The sequence below is a fragment of the Triplophysa rosa genome, linkage group LG7 (genome assembly GCF_024868665.1).
Source record: "Triplophysa rosa linkage group LG7, Trosa_1v2, whole genome shotgun sequence".
In the NCBI taxonomy this organism is placed as follows: Eukaryota; Metazoa; Chordata; class Actinopteri; order Cypriniformes; family Nemacheilidae; genus Triplophysa; species Triplophysa rosa.
The window spans coordinates 25,237,426-25,255,807 of NC_079896.1; the positions used below are offsets into that span (position 1 = coordinate 25,237,426).

At 38.8% G+C, this 18,382-nt stretch overlaps 1 protein-coding gene across 6 annotated transcripts; it reads right to left on the bottom strand.

Annotated features, from left to right (window-relative positions):
• Window positions 1–1,892: 1,892 nt before the first annotated feature.
• Window positions 1,893–17,701, bottom strand: bin1b (bridging integrator 1b). Of its 6 annotated transcripts, XM_057337578.1 has the most exons (18): window positions 17,183–17,700; window positions 11,779–11,859; window positions 11,572–11,626; window positions 10,649–10,743; window positions 9,744–9,839; window positions 8,993–9,100; window positions 8,547–8,639; window positions 8,114–8,199; window positions 7,961–8,036; window positions 7,823–7,878; window positions 7,685–7,717; window positions 7,318–7,381; window positions 6,811–6,939; window positions 6,265–6,288; window positions 5,724–6,038; window positions 5,460–5,525; window positions 4,566–4,667; window positions 1,894–4,475 (listed from the first exon to the last, which is right to left on the bottom strand). In XM_057337578.1, the coding sequence occupies exons 1-18, from the start codon at window positions 17,261–17,263 to the stop codon at window positions 4,374–4,376; spliced, it is 1,662 nt and encodes a 553-aa protein (XP_057193561.1). In that variant the 5' UTR covers window positions 17,264–17,700; the 3' UTR covers window positions 1,894–4,373. The 6 variants fall into 6 exon arrangements, with proteins under 6 accessions (XP_057193562.1, XP_057193561.1, XP_057193563.1 ...); XM_057337579.1 differs by lacking the exon at window positions 7,685–7,717 and having other exon boundaries at window positions 1,893–4,475; window positions 17,183–17,701; XM_057337580.1 differs by lacking the exon at window positions 8,547–8,639 and having other exon boundaries at window positions 1,895–4,475; window positions 17,183–17,698.
• Between the last annotated feature and the right edge of the window lie 681 nt (window positions 17,702–18,382).

Here is an 18,382-nt window from a genome sequence, read left to right on the forward strand (position 1 = left end):
CCACTGTTGACATCACGTAGACTCACAAAACAGAAAAAGTCATCAGAACTGAACACAATTATTTACAGGATTCTCAAACACTCCCTCTATTGGCCATTGAATGGACAAACACAGAGCTCCACCACCACGTCATGTTGTTGAGCCGGTGTTGAAGTGTTGAGCTAATAGGATGCACCAACAAGCCACATTGTAGGATTTTAAGCAGATTGGTAACCACAAGGTTACACCAAACCCTACTTGTGTGATACTGAACATGGCATTGTGATTTGCCATGCAAATACTTAATGAATACACAAGATTTGCATAGACGTGTTCCTGTAGCTCAGCAATATTCAAAGGTCCCCTCCAACTCACAAAAAGCCCAAATTTCTACACAATAAAATATACAAATATTAAATAAAAAGTACAAATAGCCTGCCCATATTTTTCTATTACTTTACAGATCATAAAGGCATTTGTTTTCAATCAAATTGATTTAAAACTTAAAATTCATTTTTATTTATAAAGTTTAGGGTAAGGTTAGGGGTAGGGCTTTAATATCTCAATAAGTTGCCATCATTTTAATCATTTTTATAAATATAACGATTTACACTCTGTTTTTATTGCACAATGTTTAATGCACAACAATACTGAGGTGCAAATAGTAACGTTATCTGCCACTATTTATAAGTAAATAGCATCTAACTACTATTTGTACTTAATCCAAAGAAAATACAGCTATTTTCGGTTAGTGTAAATAGCATCTATTGCTATTAACACTTAGTGCAAATAGCCACTGCCATAAAATATTTAAAGCTTGACATTATGTGGAAAATCATTTATTCATTCTAAAAAAATGTTTCAATGCTCAGTTGGTCTAACTTTAAAATATAAGTCATCTTGAGGGCCCCCTTGGAAGTTAGATGTGACCCCTTTGTGGACCAACAACAGTGTGTGAGAATACAAAAAATATACTCTTGTGTGCTGGGAAAACTCAATGAACACTGAAAGCAGTGACTTCCTATTGAAGTTTGCATAGGTTTATGGGGAGACCGGCTTTGAAGATTTTAGGCGGAGGTATAGAGATTAGGAGAGAGACCGGTTTAGATGAATAAGCAGATATAGGAAGCGCTTCGATGAGAAAGGCAGTCATTTGACCTCTGACCCAGGTGCACAGATAGCACTAGGGACGGGGGTTCATGGCCCCCCCAGATCCCAATCCGTCCACCTCACTTTCCCTACGAAAGGCGACAAACATTGGTAAAACTGAGGATCAATCAGGATTTCCGCTATGTAAAGCTACATTAGCCTAAGTAGTGGCGGACAGGGCCGCTGCTCCTTAATTATTTTGCCGTCACTGCTTCAGAACCGGGTCGGCCACCGACACTTACGTTCTCTGTGCTCTCTGTGTGCTGCTGGCTGCTAGCCCCCGGGGTCCTATGAGAAGCTGTTAGCTGCCTCAATTGTGCCTGTAGTAGCGGTAACCATAGTAATCAAATGCCATCGTCGATGACTGAGCTGGTGATTTTTCTGGACTGAAAAAAATGGACTGCATAACTACCACATAAAGGCAATGAAGAGACAAAAAACAATCCCAAAAACCAAACAATGCAAGTGTCCTATGCCTGTTGACTTTTCCCTGATGTGGCAGATTAGTTTTGTTATTTATTTGTATAGCTAGTCTTTTGCACTTAGCCTTATAAAACTGATCACAGCAAAACGTGGAGAGCATGACTACGCAATTAGATGAGTGGACAGAGGCAAATGAACACAAAAAGAATGGTTGGATAAATCAAACAATTTATTGTCAGGAAGTAATGATTTATCTGGACTCGCAAGACTAAATTAGGGTCCTGGCATGACATTATTATCTAACCCAATGTGCTCTATAAGTTGACTGAGGTAAATTGACTGATTTATGTTTAAATGTTCAAATAAAACATATTTTGCAGAAGGCATGAAGTTTTGGTGGTGATAAGCATACTAGACAAATCATGCATTGCTAGTGTTGATAGGTAGGCCTTTGTTCGTTGTTGTTTATCCATGATTTCAAATAAGAATCCTCCAATGGCTTTTTAGTGCAAACCATTAGCCCAATTTACGCAAAGTTACTACTTGAGCACTAGTTAAAGCCCAAATTACGCAAAATAACTGAGTTGAAATCATTGGCTGACAGCTTGGTCCCCCCCAGTTAAAAAATCCCATCTGCACCCCTGCTGGAAGAGACATTTCAGAACTCAAACCTCTATTACTGCCCTTAAATAACATAACGACACCGTTAGGAATAGCACAAAAAACCACAGCAAACTGTTTTGGAGAAACAGGAATATTGTATTGGAAGAGAAATTCTTGATAAGTAGCCATCCTAATTAAATAACTGACTGACCCGATTGATTCCATTCTTGAACCAATTTTCGAAAAATATAGACGTATGTTTCTAACATACATTTTTGTTATTACAATTGGTAGGGGGAAAATTATGTTTGAAGATCATAGACCAAGCTAATAACGCTTTTTTCTCTTCTTTTTTCAGCATCTTCTCGACAGCTGTGGAGACTTGGGGAGCTGGATAAAGGGCAAACTCGAGTTTGGACTTTTGGCAATAAATAATAATAATACATTTATTTCATATAGCGCCATTAAAAGTTGCTTTCTCAAAGTGCTTCACATCAGGTAAACAAACACAATGACAACACTTTGTAAAACAACACAACAACGTCTTCAGAGTCATCACTAATATTACAGTATATGGATATGAACAACAAATAATCTTTAGCTATAGAACCTCATATGTGATTTTATCAAAAGGTACATTACTGAACGAGAGGACATTAGATGTTCAAAATCATTTTAATGCTTCTCAAGGGGTGCCAGACAGTTACAGCACGCTAAGACAGGGCATCCCAACCATAATGCCACAGGACATAATTTCCCCCGTCTTAAAAAATCCTTTGTAGTTCCTGTGGTACATTTTGAATCTTCACATATTGCATTTTTTAAATAAACAAAACTCTCTAATATTTCAATAATGCCTGTAAGGGGTAGGTCATATGAAAGAACATAATAAATATGTCATATTTAACAGTCACAAGAGCTGCAGTTGCATGATGTCAAAAGAAACAGTGTAAAAACATCTTCCTTGAGGTAATCGATTAGTTATCTTTTGTAAAACGTAAAGAATGTCTGCAATCTGTCATTCAAAGAAAATCCTCCCCCTCACACCTTCCCATTCTCATACAAATCTCTTTTGTCATTGAAAGAGTGCAAGAAAGTATTTCGATATTCAAAACAGATTTAAATGAAGAACTTTGAGATGAATCAGAAAATGACAGCTGTAATATGTGAACAGATGAGAGGGAGTGACGTAGACAAGATCTAGATTTGAAAAGCACAGAGTGACAGTATCAGATCTGACAATAGACAAATTAGCAGCATCATATTTGTAAATAAAAAAGATCACCTCTAATCGAGATTGAACACTCTTTTGGCAAAAGCAGCTTTTCAGCTTACCAGTATATTTATCAGAGATAACATTAGACTGACGTCAGGGCTCAGTTTATCATAATGCATTTTCCAGATCATTACCAAGATCTCATTTTAATCTGTTAATTGGAAATGTTTTTATATATTTGTAACAGCAGAAAATCAATCTTCTCCAGTTTCAAAATAAATAAAGCAATGGTTCTCAAACTTTTTCGTTGTAAGGCCCCTTTGTGTTAAGTGCATCGCTTTGCGGCCCACCATATAAAGACGTATAATCTTAAACTTAGAATTTTAATTAAACCAAAAACATTCAGTTATACAATGCTGGAACCTCAATTCTTTTGGTTGGTGGTGTCATTTTTCTGACATTTGATTGCATAAAATCTATGATAAATTTCTATATTTCATAAAATGCCACAAAATCTGTGGCCCCCCTGGATCCCCCCTGACGGCCCCCAGTTTGAGAACCACTGAAATAAAGCATGCCTCGAAAAGATAAAACGTCCAAACAAACTTATTGGTTAGTGGTTTGCCCCATAGTAATAATTACATTTTCTAATCTTTGGTGTCTTATACCTGCAGATAAAACAAAATAAACAATACAAATATAATGAAATTGCATTGTGTGACACTGAATATTACAGAAGAGTCAAAGATACCAGGACAGCACTTCACATGCAGTGCAAGAAAAAGTTCTTTCAAACAAATGACCATGAAGTGTGAAATAACATGTTGCTCCAAACACCTTTTACTGTTTTCCATTCTAAAAGGAACTGCAATTTTTCATCATATTTGATCGAGAAGCCCTTATTTTGAAAGGTGTCTTATAAAAACCATGAGAAAATAAAGCAAGACGATCACAGCGTTTGTTTCGTAGAGGGTGAGGAGATTCATCGAGATGGTTGTTCCGCTTACACTTTCTGGGTGAAGTTTTCCGGGAAGACGCCTTTGGCTAGCAGGTTTTTATTCTGTAGCCAATGTGACTCTTTTACGCCCATTAACCAGCCGTCATCCTGCGAACACAAACACAACAGAGGAAAGGTTACCCGGCATGATCTCGCTGTACGATTGTGTGTGTTTGAGAGTGCGTTTGCGTTTCTGACCTGCTCATCTGGATTGGGGAAGGGAATCACATACACAATGTCACCAGCCTTCAGATCGAGTTCATCCTTGTCTGTTGCTCCATAGTCATGCATCACTTTCACCTAACAAATATCACATTTCAACCAGTATAGAGGCATTAGAAATAATGAATACAAGTGCTATCCAATTATAAATGTCTTTATAGACACATGTATATAGATATACAGTCCATAGAGTCCATTCCAAATGTTCATTAAATCATAATTTCTAGATGTATCGTGGTCATTCCAGTGTTTCAATCAAATCAATCCTCAGGAGTGACATAAAGTCATTCATCAGCAATGTGAACGACTGACAGCATGACAAGACGCATGAAAACTGGGATCAGAATCCAAAATATTTTTTATCTTTTCCTAAATACATGTAGAAATATGACTGTTGTGTTGCTCTTAAAGTAAATATGAACTTGTTTTCTTTGCAGTATTTGAGGTGTGACAAAATACAGAGCATCTTATCTGTTATTTTCACCTGTTTCTCTAGTATTCATTTACTGCAAATAAATGCAAATAGAAGCAATATTTTCATTTGAAATTTGGGGGAAATAATGTTAGTAGTTCAAAAAATGAAACAAATGGTCATTTTACCTAAACACATACCTATAAAAAGTAAATTCAGAAAACCTGAAAATAATTTTGGAATGGCCTATTATTTTTTCCGCAGCTGAATATCTTAAACAATCTGTAACTTTTCAAGCAATAAAAATAAATAAATGTACAAAAGTACAGTAGAAAGTCACTTCGACGTCATTTGACATAAAGATAAGTACGTAAAGTAACCTGTAGTTTTAGGCAAATAAATGCATACATTTAAATGCAGCTTTAAACTATTGTTTGGAAAAAAACACAAAAACACACCTTGTACAGAACAGAGGGAGGCAGCTCGGCATCCGAGGAGCCATTTGTCACTGTTGGAACTTCATTCTAAAAACAAAAAGAAGATTCACTAACCAAAAGAAACAAAACAAACCAAACCTCCTCTACAGTGAAAAACACATTCAGCTACAGTTGTGTAGTCTCTAATGCAAAAGGACCACTGATGACATCACATACACCCACCAAACAGAAGAATCCTAATACTACCGCAACAGCCCTCCCCCAACAGCCCATTGCTTCTCTTACACTCTGAGGCTCCTCCCACTGAGGCGGAGTAGTCTCCGACTCCCAAGCCTGAGCAGTACCACTGTCCCAGTTCGCATCTGCGTCCTGCCCTTGCCCTACCTGGGACCCTTCCTCGCCCCAGAGCTCCACACCTCCGTCCACCTCTGATGTTTCATTGTCCCACCCTGACTGCCCCGACACGCCGCCCTGCTCATCCCAGTTGGGCTGCACGGCAGGAGCAACATCGTCGTCCCAGTTAGGAGCCTCGTACGGCTGCCTGTTCTCATCATCCCAGTCCCACTGCTGAGATAAATCTGCAGCTGGAGTCTGATCGGGCTGGGGCGGATGGAAGGGATCGTTTGTTGGATTTTGAGGTGGGCAAGAAGGAAAATGGAAGCAGGGTGTGTGGGAAGAGACGTCATTTAGTGTTAATGTGTGTTATTTCAGAAGTACTAGCGTCAGAACTGAATGCAATTATTTACAGGTTTCCCCTAAAACGCTCTCCCATCTGTCATTGGTTGGACAAACACACAGCTAGGTGTGGTTCATCACAAGATCTTACCTCCCATGAATCCCATGAAGCCTCCTTCCACAACGCAGCACAAAAGATATGCAAGATAGATACATCTATCATCATGTCAACAGTAAATTAAAATTAGAGTAAAGCTAAACGTTTCAACAGATAATTTATGCATAGATGTCTTTTTATTTGAATAAAAATAAAATGATCTTGTATGCCGATTCATCAGTCTCTGAATGTCGTCCGAAGTGCAAAGCCAATTGGCATGCATCACTTGCATGAGATACACATGCACAAATAAAAATTTGAATGGACTTAATAACAAATAATTAAAGTGCAACGCTTTGTTTTTAAGGAAATACGTGCACATTAAATATTGTCAATATATATATATATATATTGTATATACTGTATATATATAGACGTCCTAAAGAAGTTTGCATAGGTTTATGGGGAGACCGGCTTTGAAGATAGAGAATAAAAGTTGAAGGGATGAATGTGACGGAAGGAGGGACAGGTGTGAGTGGATGACAAATAAGCAGATATAGTACATTCTTAGATGAGAAAGGGAGTCATTTGACCTCTGACCTGTGAAGGGGTTGTAATGTTAATATCAGCAACCACTGTCTCCTCTAACACGATAGTGACGTTGTCCAGTTTCACCTCCTGACACGAGGTCGGTCTGGGGGGCCGTGGAGCAGGCGGTGCTTCTCTGGACTGCCACACAACATGCCAATACACACAAAAACATGCACACACACGTGCGTTGTGAATAAACACAATGCAGGTTAAAACACAAATACAGCACTGCATAGATTTTAGGTTAACGCACGCATCATCCTCGCATTTTACAATAAAAAGTCTACTACTAGTATTTAAAGTACATTTATATTACATTTTAGAGTTGACTTTATATTTTATTCTTTTACTTGCCAGAAACCGTCAAATGTAAATTATATTCATTTCATTCTTTTTCATTTGAATCTTCATATATTCCACAGTTATTGACCAACCGGCACCATCAAACACCACAATGGTCTGTTTCATACATTTGTACATCATATAAAGCACATTTCTCACACACACGCACCGTACCTCTGATGGAGATGTATTGATGTCTGTCCCAGACTCTGAGAGATTGTGATTGGTTGCCACTTCACTGCATTAAAAAAGACACACTGATAAAGAAACAACACCACGAAACACAGTATGATTCACAGGTGTCATGTCTACAATTCACCGCTAGGTGTCAGCACAAGTCAACGTCAATATTTCAGCCAGACAGAATTTAAATCACTTCCGAACGCATGCTGTCTTTAACAGATGTTCCAGTCACGAGGTTATTTGACGTGTCAGCATTTAGACATGCATGCTCAACACGTCTGTGGTCAGTTTCCACAGCAACCGTGTGTTAGTATGTCTTGAGTGCAAGAAATGTTGAACACAAAACACGTGTAGTTACCTTGTCCCAATGCTGGCTGCTTTAACACCTTTTCTGTGGGTTTTTGGGGGAGGGTTGATTTCATTTACAGGGAAAACAGCGACTCTTAAAACTACAGAAAACAACAGCGGTTTCTATAAAGAAGAGAGATGTACTCACTTGGCCTGACGCTGCTCGTCCAGTTTGGTCATAATGTCGCTCAGATTCTGGTTCAGCTGTGAATGAGACGGATTTTTGTAAACCAAAAATGATTCATCATTGGTCTTTTGTTAATAAGAGAGACTATTATTGACTCACTTTGCTCATGTCCCTGTGAAATTTCTCTTCCAGGCCAGCAACGCTCTGGAATGTGTTAACATACAAGCCAACACGACTGTGAAGACAGAGAGGTCTGATATTACTCATCAGATCAGGACAAAGAATAAAGCGAGACGTCAAGGTGGTCATTACCTGTTCCACAGGGTGGGAAGCTCTTCCTGAAGCTCATAGTTGATCTCTTCAAAGACCTTCTGGGCTCTCCCCAAATCTTCCTCAGCCTAACGCATACAAACACACCAAAACACATGGTAATTACAGGAAATAATTACAGTCATTTACTGTATTTACAGTGTCCTGCAGCTCAGCTTTTAGAACAGAGAGCATGTGGATATAATTTACTTCATTGTAAATAATTCAGCATTACGTGTGAAAAAAATCATATATTAAAAATATAGTGTGCATTAAAAAGCCACGTCTAAAACCATAAATACACCTTAGGAATAATATCGCTGTATAAAGAAGCCAATGAGACAACACATTGCTCAGACTGGGTGTGGACCGTGAGCAGGGGGCGGGGTTAGACAGGTTAGGGGAGGGTTCACAGGCTGAGTGACAGATGAGTCACCTGGTTTCTCGAGAGGTTAGTTTGAGCGATTTGATGCGCTGTGATTATTCCCTGAGCCCACACAGGAGCCGCTTTCTCCACCAGAGCCAATGGCTAGACATGCAGAAGAAAACAGATGTCCAAAGCAAAACGAGACCAGGAGAAAGTCACTCAGAAATACTCAAGCGCTTTGTTAGCTCGCACAACTTTCATCAAGCAAGATGATGCAAAATAAGACATGTGTGTTAATAAAGCTTGTGCAAACATGTGTACTGCATATTCAATAAAAAGACTGTTATTCATCTATTGCAGTCACATTTATAAGCAACGAAAGAATAGTTTAAACAAATACGATGGAGTGTGAGAGGATTTTCATGTTTGTGTGAACTGTTCCTTTAAATTGGTTAGTTAACAAGATTTTTTAGACAAGTTAGGCAGTACATGACAGGCTAGTGAGCATCTGGTACCTTGGCAATTTTGGCCTCATCTTTTTTCTTGGCTTTCTGTATAGAAGCAAAGTGATGCCTGGCACTGTCGAAGTCCACCAGCTTTCTCTCACGCTTCGCCATGCGAGCCTGCAGGAAGTCAAAACAAAGACTGTAAACAATTACAGAGTGATACGTTAACGTTTCTCAAGAGAAAAGTGGGAGTAATTTTGGATATATTGCAACACATAAAAGTACGTATTTTTTGTTTGTTTGTTTATTTTGCGCTTTTACGGCTTTTTAACTTACTTCTTAATTTTAATGTTGTGTTGACATGTCAAGAATGTTATGTTCAACTTCGATCACTGACAGAGAAAGTTCAATTAAACCTTGAATGAAAATGGTTAATGCTTTAGTTCACTTCAGTTTTATTTGTTACATTCTGATAAAAGTCTCTAAAACACTAAAGTCTCTAAAACATTTTTGTAAGACCCCCTCTGTGTGTTGCATTGCTTTGCGGCCCCCCCAAATAAACAATTACAATCTTAAACTTTTAATCAAACCAAAAACATATTCAGTTATTCAATGCTAAAACATCAATTCTTTTGGTTGGTGGTCTTAGTTTTCTGATGTTTGATTGCACAAAATGTATGATACATTTCTATATTTCATATAATCTGTGGCCCCCCAGAACCATCTTGGGCCCCCCCAGGGGGCCACGGCCCCCAGTTTGAGAACCACTTCTCTAAAATATTCTGATGCAGTGATATGTTCTCCCCTCAATGTAACAAACCTTTATATCTGGAAACTGAGCCAAGTATGTATCCATAGAAATGACGGCATTATCAGCAAGCTTCTGGTGAAAATCTTGCCACAGGATGTCAGTGTCCTGTAAAATAAACACGATCAGACATATTCACACATTCACATGCTCTTTCTCTCTCTCTAACACATACACACAGTATGAAACCACACATACTGTATACACTAAATATGAATATGGAGAACTATTTTCACATCAGTATCACTACTCATCACTTCTATCTCTACCTACTAAATACTCTAATCTAGATAACACCATTCTCTCCCTGCGCTCTAGATGAGTCATTTGTCATGTTTACCTCCAGATTATTATCCATTTCTTTCTCTATCATTTCCTGAATTCACGAAGAGATGGATGAGAAGAACCAAAAATGTAGAAAATTTGCAAAAGCAACAAGGATTCAGATTAATAAAGCTGTTCTTTGCTCAGGAGATTTAATCAAGTTCTCAGTTGTATCTACCTATTTCAAAGTGAAAATTCTGTCATCGCTTACTCACCCTCTTGTCATTTCAAACCTTCAAGACGTTCTTTCTTCAGCAGAGCACAAAAGAAGATATTTCGAAGAAAGTTGGTAACCGAACAGCACTGGACCCCATTCACTTCTATTGTACGGACACAAAACCAATGCAAGTGAATGGGGTCCAGTTAACATTTTTCAAACTATCTTCTTTTGTGTTCTGCAGAAGAAAAAGTCACACCGGATTGAAATGACAAGAGAGCGAGTAAACGATGACAGAATTTTTATTTTTGGGTGAACTTTCATTTTAAGTCTCAAGATGTTTGCCCTGAAATTCCTTCAAATCCGAGTGAATAGAGCTATACATCAACATGGACGACAATCTGTTTCGGTCTTGGAGTCATGAATTATTACACACCTCCACGAGGGAGTCGACCTCTTCTTTGCCAAACCACTCGGGGTCGTAAATGTCGGCCAGACAGTCATGCAGACGCTTCGAACACTCGTGCATCGCTGTGGAAACAGACAGCGGGTAAGCTAAGAGACAAGGGTGAACAGTCGCTCGACTTTCAGAGAAGTGAGAGCAGTCGTGGGCACACAGGAAGAGGCTCGAGGGTTGGTGGTCTGCATGACAGCAGCAGTGTTTCATCAAACACAGACCGCTTTGCCTTCGCTGGTGCTTAAAGAAACAGTTCACATAAAATTCTGTCATGTACCTTTTTACTATTAATGTATGACATTTACAGTATGTCCTCTTAAAAGCATATGATATTCTTACTTCCGTGGAACACAGATTGAAATTCATGACTGGTCTTTTTCATGCAATGGAAGTGAATGGGGACTGGGGCTGCACTGGGAAAACACTTAAGGAGTATCATAAATGTAGACCATATGATTAGTGTGCATTCCAAGGAACGTCAAGCCACATGTAGCTTTGAGTGAGGACCAGACATGTAACGTCAAGCATAGTTGTTTACAGTTGACTTGATGCAATGTGTATTGAGATACTTAAATGTACACCAACGTGAGATGTTAGGAATGAGGTGGAAGATTTTCAGCAAATATTACGCAACACTACTGACAAATAAAACTTGCTGACACACAGTAAGATTTATCAAATATAACGCACAAGTATTAAAATGTAAAAAAACTACAATAGGAATTCGTCTGATATCTCTTTCTGTGTTTCACGGAAGAAAGCAAAGCATTTGTGTTTGGAACAACGTGTAATTTCTTGTATTGGGGTGAAACCTTGTGACCAGAAATATGTCCATATTAAATGAGATGTTATTTTGTGTACTTGATTTCAAAAAAAGATCACAAGAAGACACACAGTCTTACTATTGACGGCTACCAAATATGCCTTCAAGTCTCTCTGGAGTTTGGTGCCGTCAGCCTGTGGACAGAGATCAAAGAGACACTGAAGAAGCCATCACTAGACCATCACATTTAAGATGGATAAAGGAAGCTGGATACAGGTCAAAGGGCAAAAGAAAAGCGGTATATTAAGGACGAGGGTCACAGAGGGTGAAGCGTCAAGGGTCTTACCAGCTGCTTGTTAAAGTTTGCCACCACCTCCTCAAAGGCCATGTCTTTGGTTTCATCAGCCTTACCCAACTTTTGCATCACCTATTAGAGAAAAAAGTCAAAATGAAGCCAATAAAACAGACAAAAACGATAGATTATGATAGGTCCGGTTGCAAAATCTGATTACAATTTCCGCCGCTTGATCTTTTTACGATTTTTTTAAATGTAAGATAACACAATAAATCTGTACCGATGGGCTGTGATTTATGACATCTTCAATAGAAATGCTGACCATTTCTGTCTTAATGTCTCAAGAAAAGGGTTTAAACAGAAGCGCATTCCTTCAAGCATGTGTGTGTGTCTTAAAAAAGTTTCTCGGATCATTTGCCACCCCATCGTGGCTGACAGTATCAGTTCCACGTTTCTCTTTCTTACCATGAGCGCTGAAAGACCTTCATAACAAATGAAACTTAACAGAGGAGGTTTCCAGGGAAATAAAGCTCATGAATATTGTGTCAAGGACAACAAGTTATGTCACAGAACGCATTTTGGAAAACACATTTCCCACCAGTCCTAATAACGATGCACATTTCCTTCCTGTCAAGTGTGTTTGAATCCGGTTCTACTCAGAGGTCATTTCCCTTTCCTTTTCATTTGTATCAACTTCTGGCGGCATAGTAAAGGGGCCATGTGTGACCCAGATAGTGCTGGTCTTTGCATCACATCCTGCAAAGCTCGATTCATGATGCCATGATGATTTAAGATGAAAGGAGCTCGCAGGATGGTGCTCCATAAACCATTTTGCATCCGAGTTCAGTAACAACCGTCGGCGAGGAGAATGATGAAGATGTGTTTCACAGACAGCTACAGCAAAAACAAAGTGGATCAAGCAAAAGATCTTAAAAAGCTCTAGACAACATTCACATGTATGCATTTTGCAGGCGCTTTTATCAACGACACCTAAAGTGCATTCACATCATACATTTGATCATAAAAGTATGTGTGTTCCCTGGGACTCAAACCCGTGACCGTACGTTGCTATTGCTACAACTGAACTACAGAAACCTACGAGAAATCCCAGTAAGCTCTAATGTCCCTCTGGTTTCCTCTTGGCCTACAGTAATAAAACCATTGTCAGCTGCGCATATGAATACATACATTTCAACTGAAATCTCCTCTATGAGCTCTGAACTAGACCACATCCAGAAAAGCACTTCCTTTTTTCATTTCTGGTGAACTTTTTCTTCAAACAAAAGAAGTCAGTGTAAAGTCAAGCAGAGGTCCCCGGCAAAAAATACAGATTTGAGCAATTTCGTTTTGGTTAAAGAAATACATAAATTAAGAAAGAATAAATGTTAAATGTAATAGATAAATATTTATTTCATATTTTGTAGAGGTGGGGTCCAAACGAGCTTTTTTATGAAGTTACGGGGGGGGATAACTTTAGAAAGACACCACCATTGAACGTCTATTAGTAAAATTTGTTGGCTTTAGGAATACGTGTTGCATTATGCCAATGGTGACAGTGGTCCTTTTCCTAAAGTTTGCATGTCTGTAATCCAGAAAGTCATAAAGATATCTTAATATGCTTTCAGATTCAGGTTCTTACCAAACTTTTCTTTTGCCATCTACTTTTCTAAGGTCCTTTATGATGCATTTCAAGAGAAACGGGGATCTGCATGAGTAAAATGTAGATTTTTTAAATATAATAATAATAATTCATTACATTTATATAGCACTTTTCTGGGCTCTCAAACTCGAACTCCTCAACCACCACCAATGTGCAGCATCCACCTGCATGATGCGACGGCCACCATATTGAGCCAGAACGCCCACCACACACCAGCTTACTGGTAGAAAGGAGACAGAGTTACGAAGCCAGTTAGTACATATGGGGATGATTAAGAGGCCATGATGATGCATAGAGGCGAATGGGCGAATTTGTCCAGGATGCCGGGGTTACACCCCTACTCTTTTGGAAGGACATCCTGGGATTTTTAACGACCACGGAGAGTCAGGACCTCGGTTTAACGACTTATCCGAAGGACCGATAATAATGTTTTTTAGTAGTCAAAAAGCCCCCAAAAAGTGATCACTAAACATACAACTGATACGTTTCTGGTTTTAGAAATGTCTAAAGCACAAATCATGTTCCAAAAAAAGACGTTTCAAGATTTCTCAGTTGTGTTTCATTTAAATATCAACGACTCAGATGTTTCTCCTAAAAGTGCATAGGAGAAATAAAACAGAAACGAATGAGACAATTGGTAAAATCCAGGAAGAGTATGGAGGTGTAAAATGAATGTAGATGGTAGAGGTAAAATAATCTGGATTTAAGTAAATCTGATGAGAAATGTTTGAGGTCATTTTGAGATCTTCAATAATATGCCTTTAGTTTGCAGATTGAACAAATCTGAGCTCAGTTTGACACATTGCTGAGATCTTTTCTGAAACTCTAATGGGGAGAAATGTCGAGACGCAGGAGAATAAAGCAAAAGTTTCCATTTGCTCACCGTTTAATCTCAGTTATGTCTGAGAAATAATGGAGATATTAAAGATATCCCATCTGTGATTTGACCCAGTCCTGAGTCAGCCGTGTTTAACCTATTTTAACCAAACCAACACTGAGCATTTGTCCAACAGCTGAGAGATTTGTGTGTGACAGGAAAACAATCTCAACATTTGAACAACTGCGCAGTGACTGCATACAAATTGATGCAGTGATCTATATAAATACACGGCACGCATATAATCTGTTTTGAGTCCAAACTCGAATCTCTTTTTCCAACACATGTTAATTTTGCTCAAAATATAGACATTACTGTAGACTTTAATTGATCTTACATGAAACGAATATGAAACTTAAAGCGCTAAATAAAACCCTAGACTTTTAGAAGCAAGCGGATTGGCTCCGTTTGTCTGTCTGCGCAGATTTAAAAGGTTAAAGGATCTTACACAGTTAGCAAGATTTCCCACCAAGATTTACTACCCCGGTATAAGTGTGTGTGAGTGTATTCTCCCAAGACACACGTCTCTTCATATGTGTTTTACAGTGGCCTCTGGTCTTTAGTTTTAGTCGATGGGTCCCGGTGTTCAATTACAGCCCCCAAAATACCCCAGACCACGGCCGCTGGCATTCACACACACCGGTTTGTCACACAAGAGCTTTCTGGGGATTAGCTCACAGCTACAGCCTGTCTGCTATTCATAGTGCCAACCACACACTGCTCCATAGCTCAATGAGGACGGACAGGTGTGTGGGTGGAGTGCGGAAGAGGGGCGTGGCTACACGACAGGAAACGTACGGTGGAAGCTTTTGATTGACACGTCGCCTGTCCAATCAGAGCAGAGGTCGGGGGACGGCTGGGGACACCCATTTCATCTTCCTCTGAGGTCGTGATGGTTTCCGTAGCAACTGGTCACGCTCATTTTTGGAATGTCTTAACTATTCACCAGGACTTAGGAACAACGACATTTTAAAAATAGTACCTCGTATGGGGACAGACGGACAGGTGGATGATGCAGAAAAGGGGTGAAAGATGCGGGCTGTTTGCCAGCAGAGGATCATGGTTAACTCTTCTCTATTTGGCAAGGTTTCACGGGCCAAAAGGAAACTGTGACCTTCTCAAAGCAAGTGATCACTCAGTAGGAGAGTATACACATATATACAGTATGTATACTTATATACTAGAGTCAAACCCTTAAAGAGGTGGCAAACTTAAACCTAAAGCACATAACTCAACTAAACCATTTGCACAAACAAATAACATCAAGATTACTAAAACACTTATTGACAAAAAGTGCCTTGGGATGAAATAAAGATTTCAGCGATGTACCAAAGTATAACTGAGCATCCCATGGAGGATAAACATTACGAGTCTAGCGTTCAGGACAGACGAGAGCTGGCCATACAGGAAGAGCAACACAAACACAGACGCAAACCAATGATTCTAAACAACATCTTAACTCTTTTCACATCTATATGATTACAAAGTAATGAGACTGCCTGCTTTGGAGACAGGAAGTTGTAAAAATCTCTTCCACCCATCTCTTATTGTCCCTTCCTATTTAAGCCCTTAATGTCAGACATTTTTGAAAAACATTTTTGGGGGAAAGCTATTAAGATGACAACTTGCATGGAGTAATCAGTTGATAAGTGGCCACACCATGTGAACCTATAAGATTCACAATGGACTAATGTGATGTTTTAAGTAGTTCCTATCATTTTATTCTTACATTAAAATAAATCCCAAATCAAATGGAATGTGTGTCATTTTAATGCCCCTGGTGTCCAGCTGTGCATGTGGGGGGCGAGCAGTCATTTCCAGTGTTTAGTGTGGAAATGACACTTCCTGGGCAGGTCCTCCTGTGCTCTGTTTGTGTTGATGCAACGTTAATGCCCTGCGGCTTAAATTTAAACACAACATCGCCGTTTCCTACCTGCTCCATATCCTGCTGAGGGCAGGCGGAGCGTTTCGTTCATTGTGGTGAGCTTTGAACAGTATTTCATAATTCCAAAAAAATATTCTTGTAAATCGGTTTAAATAAGCATCAAGTTCCCATTGTGACAATATACCACAATATAGCGACACAGCAGCATACACTGCTATAGGGGCATGTTGTCACAAACTTATAGTTATATTCTTGTATAATATTGGTGCCAATTTTAATAGGATTATTAAGTGTAACTTTTATGTAGGTATTTACAGAAATTATATCTAAAAATACTAAGGGGCGGCATCTTAAAACAGTACTAGGCCTTAGTTAAATAAATTAGTATATTTAAGTTGTTTTTAAGAACATACTTGTACTGTGTGCATCTTGAGACAAAACAATTGCACCGATATATTTTAAGATATAAATTGTTTTCGATCAAGACATCTTCAACATTTAAATTAGTTAGTCTGGGATTAGGTTTAAACCCAGTCTGGGAAACCACCTCTTACACAAATATTCTCTGGAGTAAGAGTGAGACAGCTAGCCCTGGTCTCTATTACCGTACCCTGTAACCAATACAGAATATAATGGATACTTTATTTATAATATTAAATACAATGATATAACCTGGTATATAACACCAATATTCATTATTGACGGGATAAGTAAATAAGGAAGAGCTCAGAAAATAAGTTTTAAACAAAATCCCCATCATTTTCTAACAGATACCCAGAGAAAAACGCACCACGCTACTGCGCATGCGTAACACTCAAGCGTAAATTGTCTTATTTTAATTCAAATTAAATACAATTTTAAAAAGTAAAAATAATTTATTTATTGTATTGAAAAAATACTAGATAATGACATTTAACCACCCGATAGCGTACTACTTAACGCAATAGCGCCTCATAGGCAACTTCAATATAAATGTACATATACAAAATATAAAAACAAACACATATACATCTCATTTTAAACATGCATATACCTTCTCTTGCGCTCGGGTTATCCTCTTCTGCATATTACTGGCCAGTTTTCCTGGGCTGACCACTTTCCCTATCTCTGCCATGGTTAAACTTCTTCAACTTTCCAACGTAACAGCAGGAGAGACAGAAGAGAAGTAGTCGCTTTTGGGGGAAAACTTGGACAGGAGGTCGGCGAGTAATCCTTCTTAAAGAGACAGTGCCGTTAGTGTTTCAAGAAAACTGAGGCGAAAGAGGAGGTATCAACAAGGTTAACCTTGAAAACTGTTAAACACGGTAAGGTCTAACGGTTTCCGTTATGCGCCTGTGGTGACAATCGACTGGAAACGAAAGAGAGCGAGAGAGAGAGAGAGAGAGAGAGAGAGAGAGAGAGAGAGAGAGAGAGCGAGAGCGAGAGAGGGGGTTCTTCAACTGTGCGGATTATGTTTCCACTACTTATTATAGACGCTCTCTTAAAGGCGCAGGTAAACGCAAGCACGATATTGCAGCTTGTGAGCGTCCTCAACTTCACGCGGAACTGCGCAGACAGACCTGCGCGTGACATTAAAGTATCGCGAGAGCGAATCCAAAACCGAGTTCTTGAACGGCTTTTGCTGTACTTTGATGTCAATAATCTTTCGGTTGCGCAAACAAATTATATTTATCTGCTAAAACCGGTCTATTATAAAATCGTTCTATATTTATTATTCATTATATTTAGCATATTCATTACTTTTTTTTAGTTGTTTTGTAGACTATTTTTATAGTTTTTTGTGAACATTATAGTTTTCATATTAATTGTAGCAAAAGCACAGTAGTCATAAATTGTGATAATAATCACCACCATGTTTTTTTTACTGCAGTGACAATAGTTTAACCATGATAACAGTAAACTATGGATATGCAATATAATCAATTAGCCGGAAAACAACATGGTTACTACTTCTATTATAATAAAACCATGTTTTTGCGAAGGGATTAAAGGGATGTTACAACTTTAAGAACAACATTTCCTATTTGCTATTCCTTTTTATTTTTTTAACAGTTTGTTGAAGTTGCAGTTCTGGGTATTTAGATCAGGGGAACTGCAAATGTGACACTAGCTTAAATGTCATGTTTGCATTGTCTTTTTAGTAACAGGAGTTGTGTGTCTGTTCAATGGGCTGATATCACATGCTCGGTGGGATTCCCATTACGCCTCGATAGGTCACATTAAACCCATCTAA

Excerpts from the sequence above, each read along its gene's own strand:
- bin1b (XM_057337578.1), bottom strand. The coding sequence starts at position 17,263 with ATGGCAGAGATAGGGAAAGTGGTCAGCCCAGGAAAACTGGCCAGTAAT. Across the intron at positions 10,744-11,571 it reads ATATTTGGTAGCCGTCAATA|CGATGCACGAGTGTTCGAAG; the intron begins GTAAGACTGTGT and ends CTGTTTCCACAG. Across the intron at positions 6,289-6,810 it reads ACATTACAACCCCTTCACAG|GAGGCTTCATGGGATTCATG; the intron begins GTCAGAGGTCAA and ends GCGTTGTGGAAG.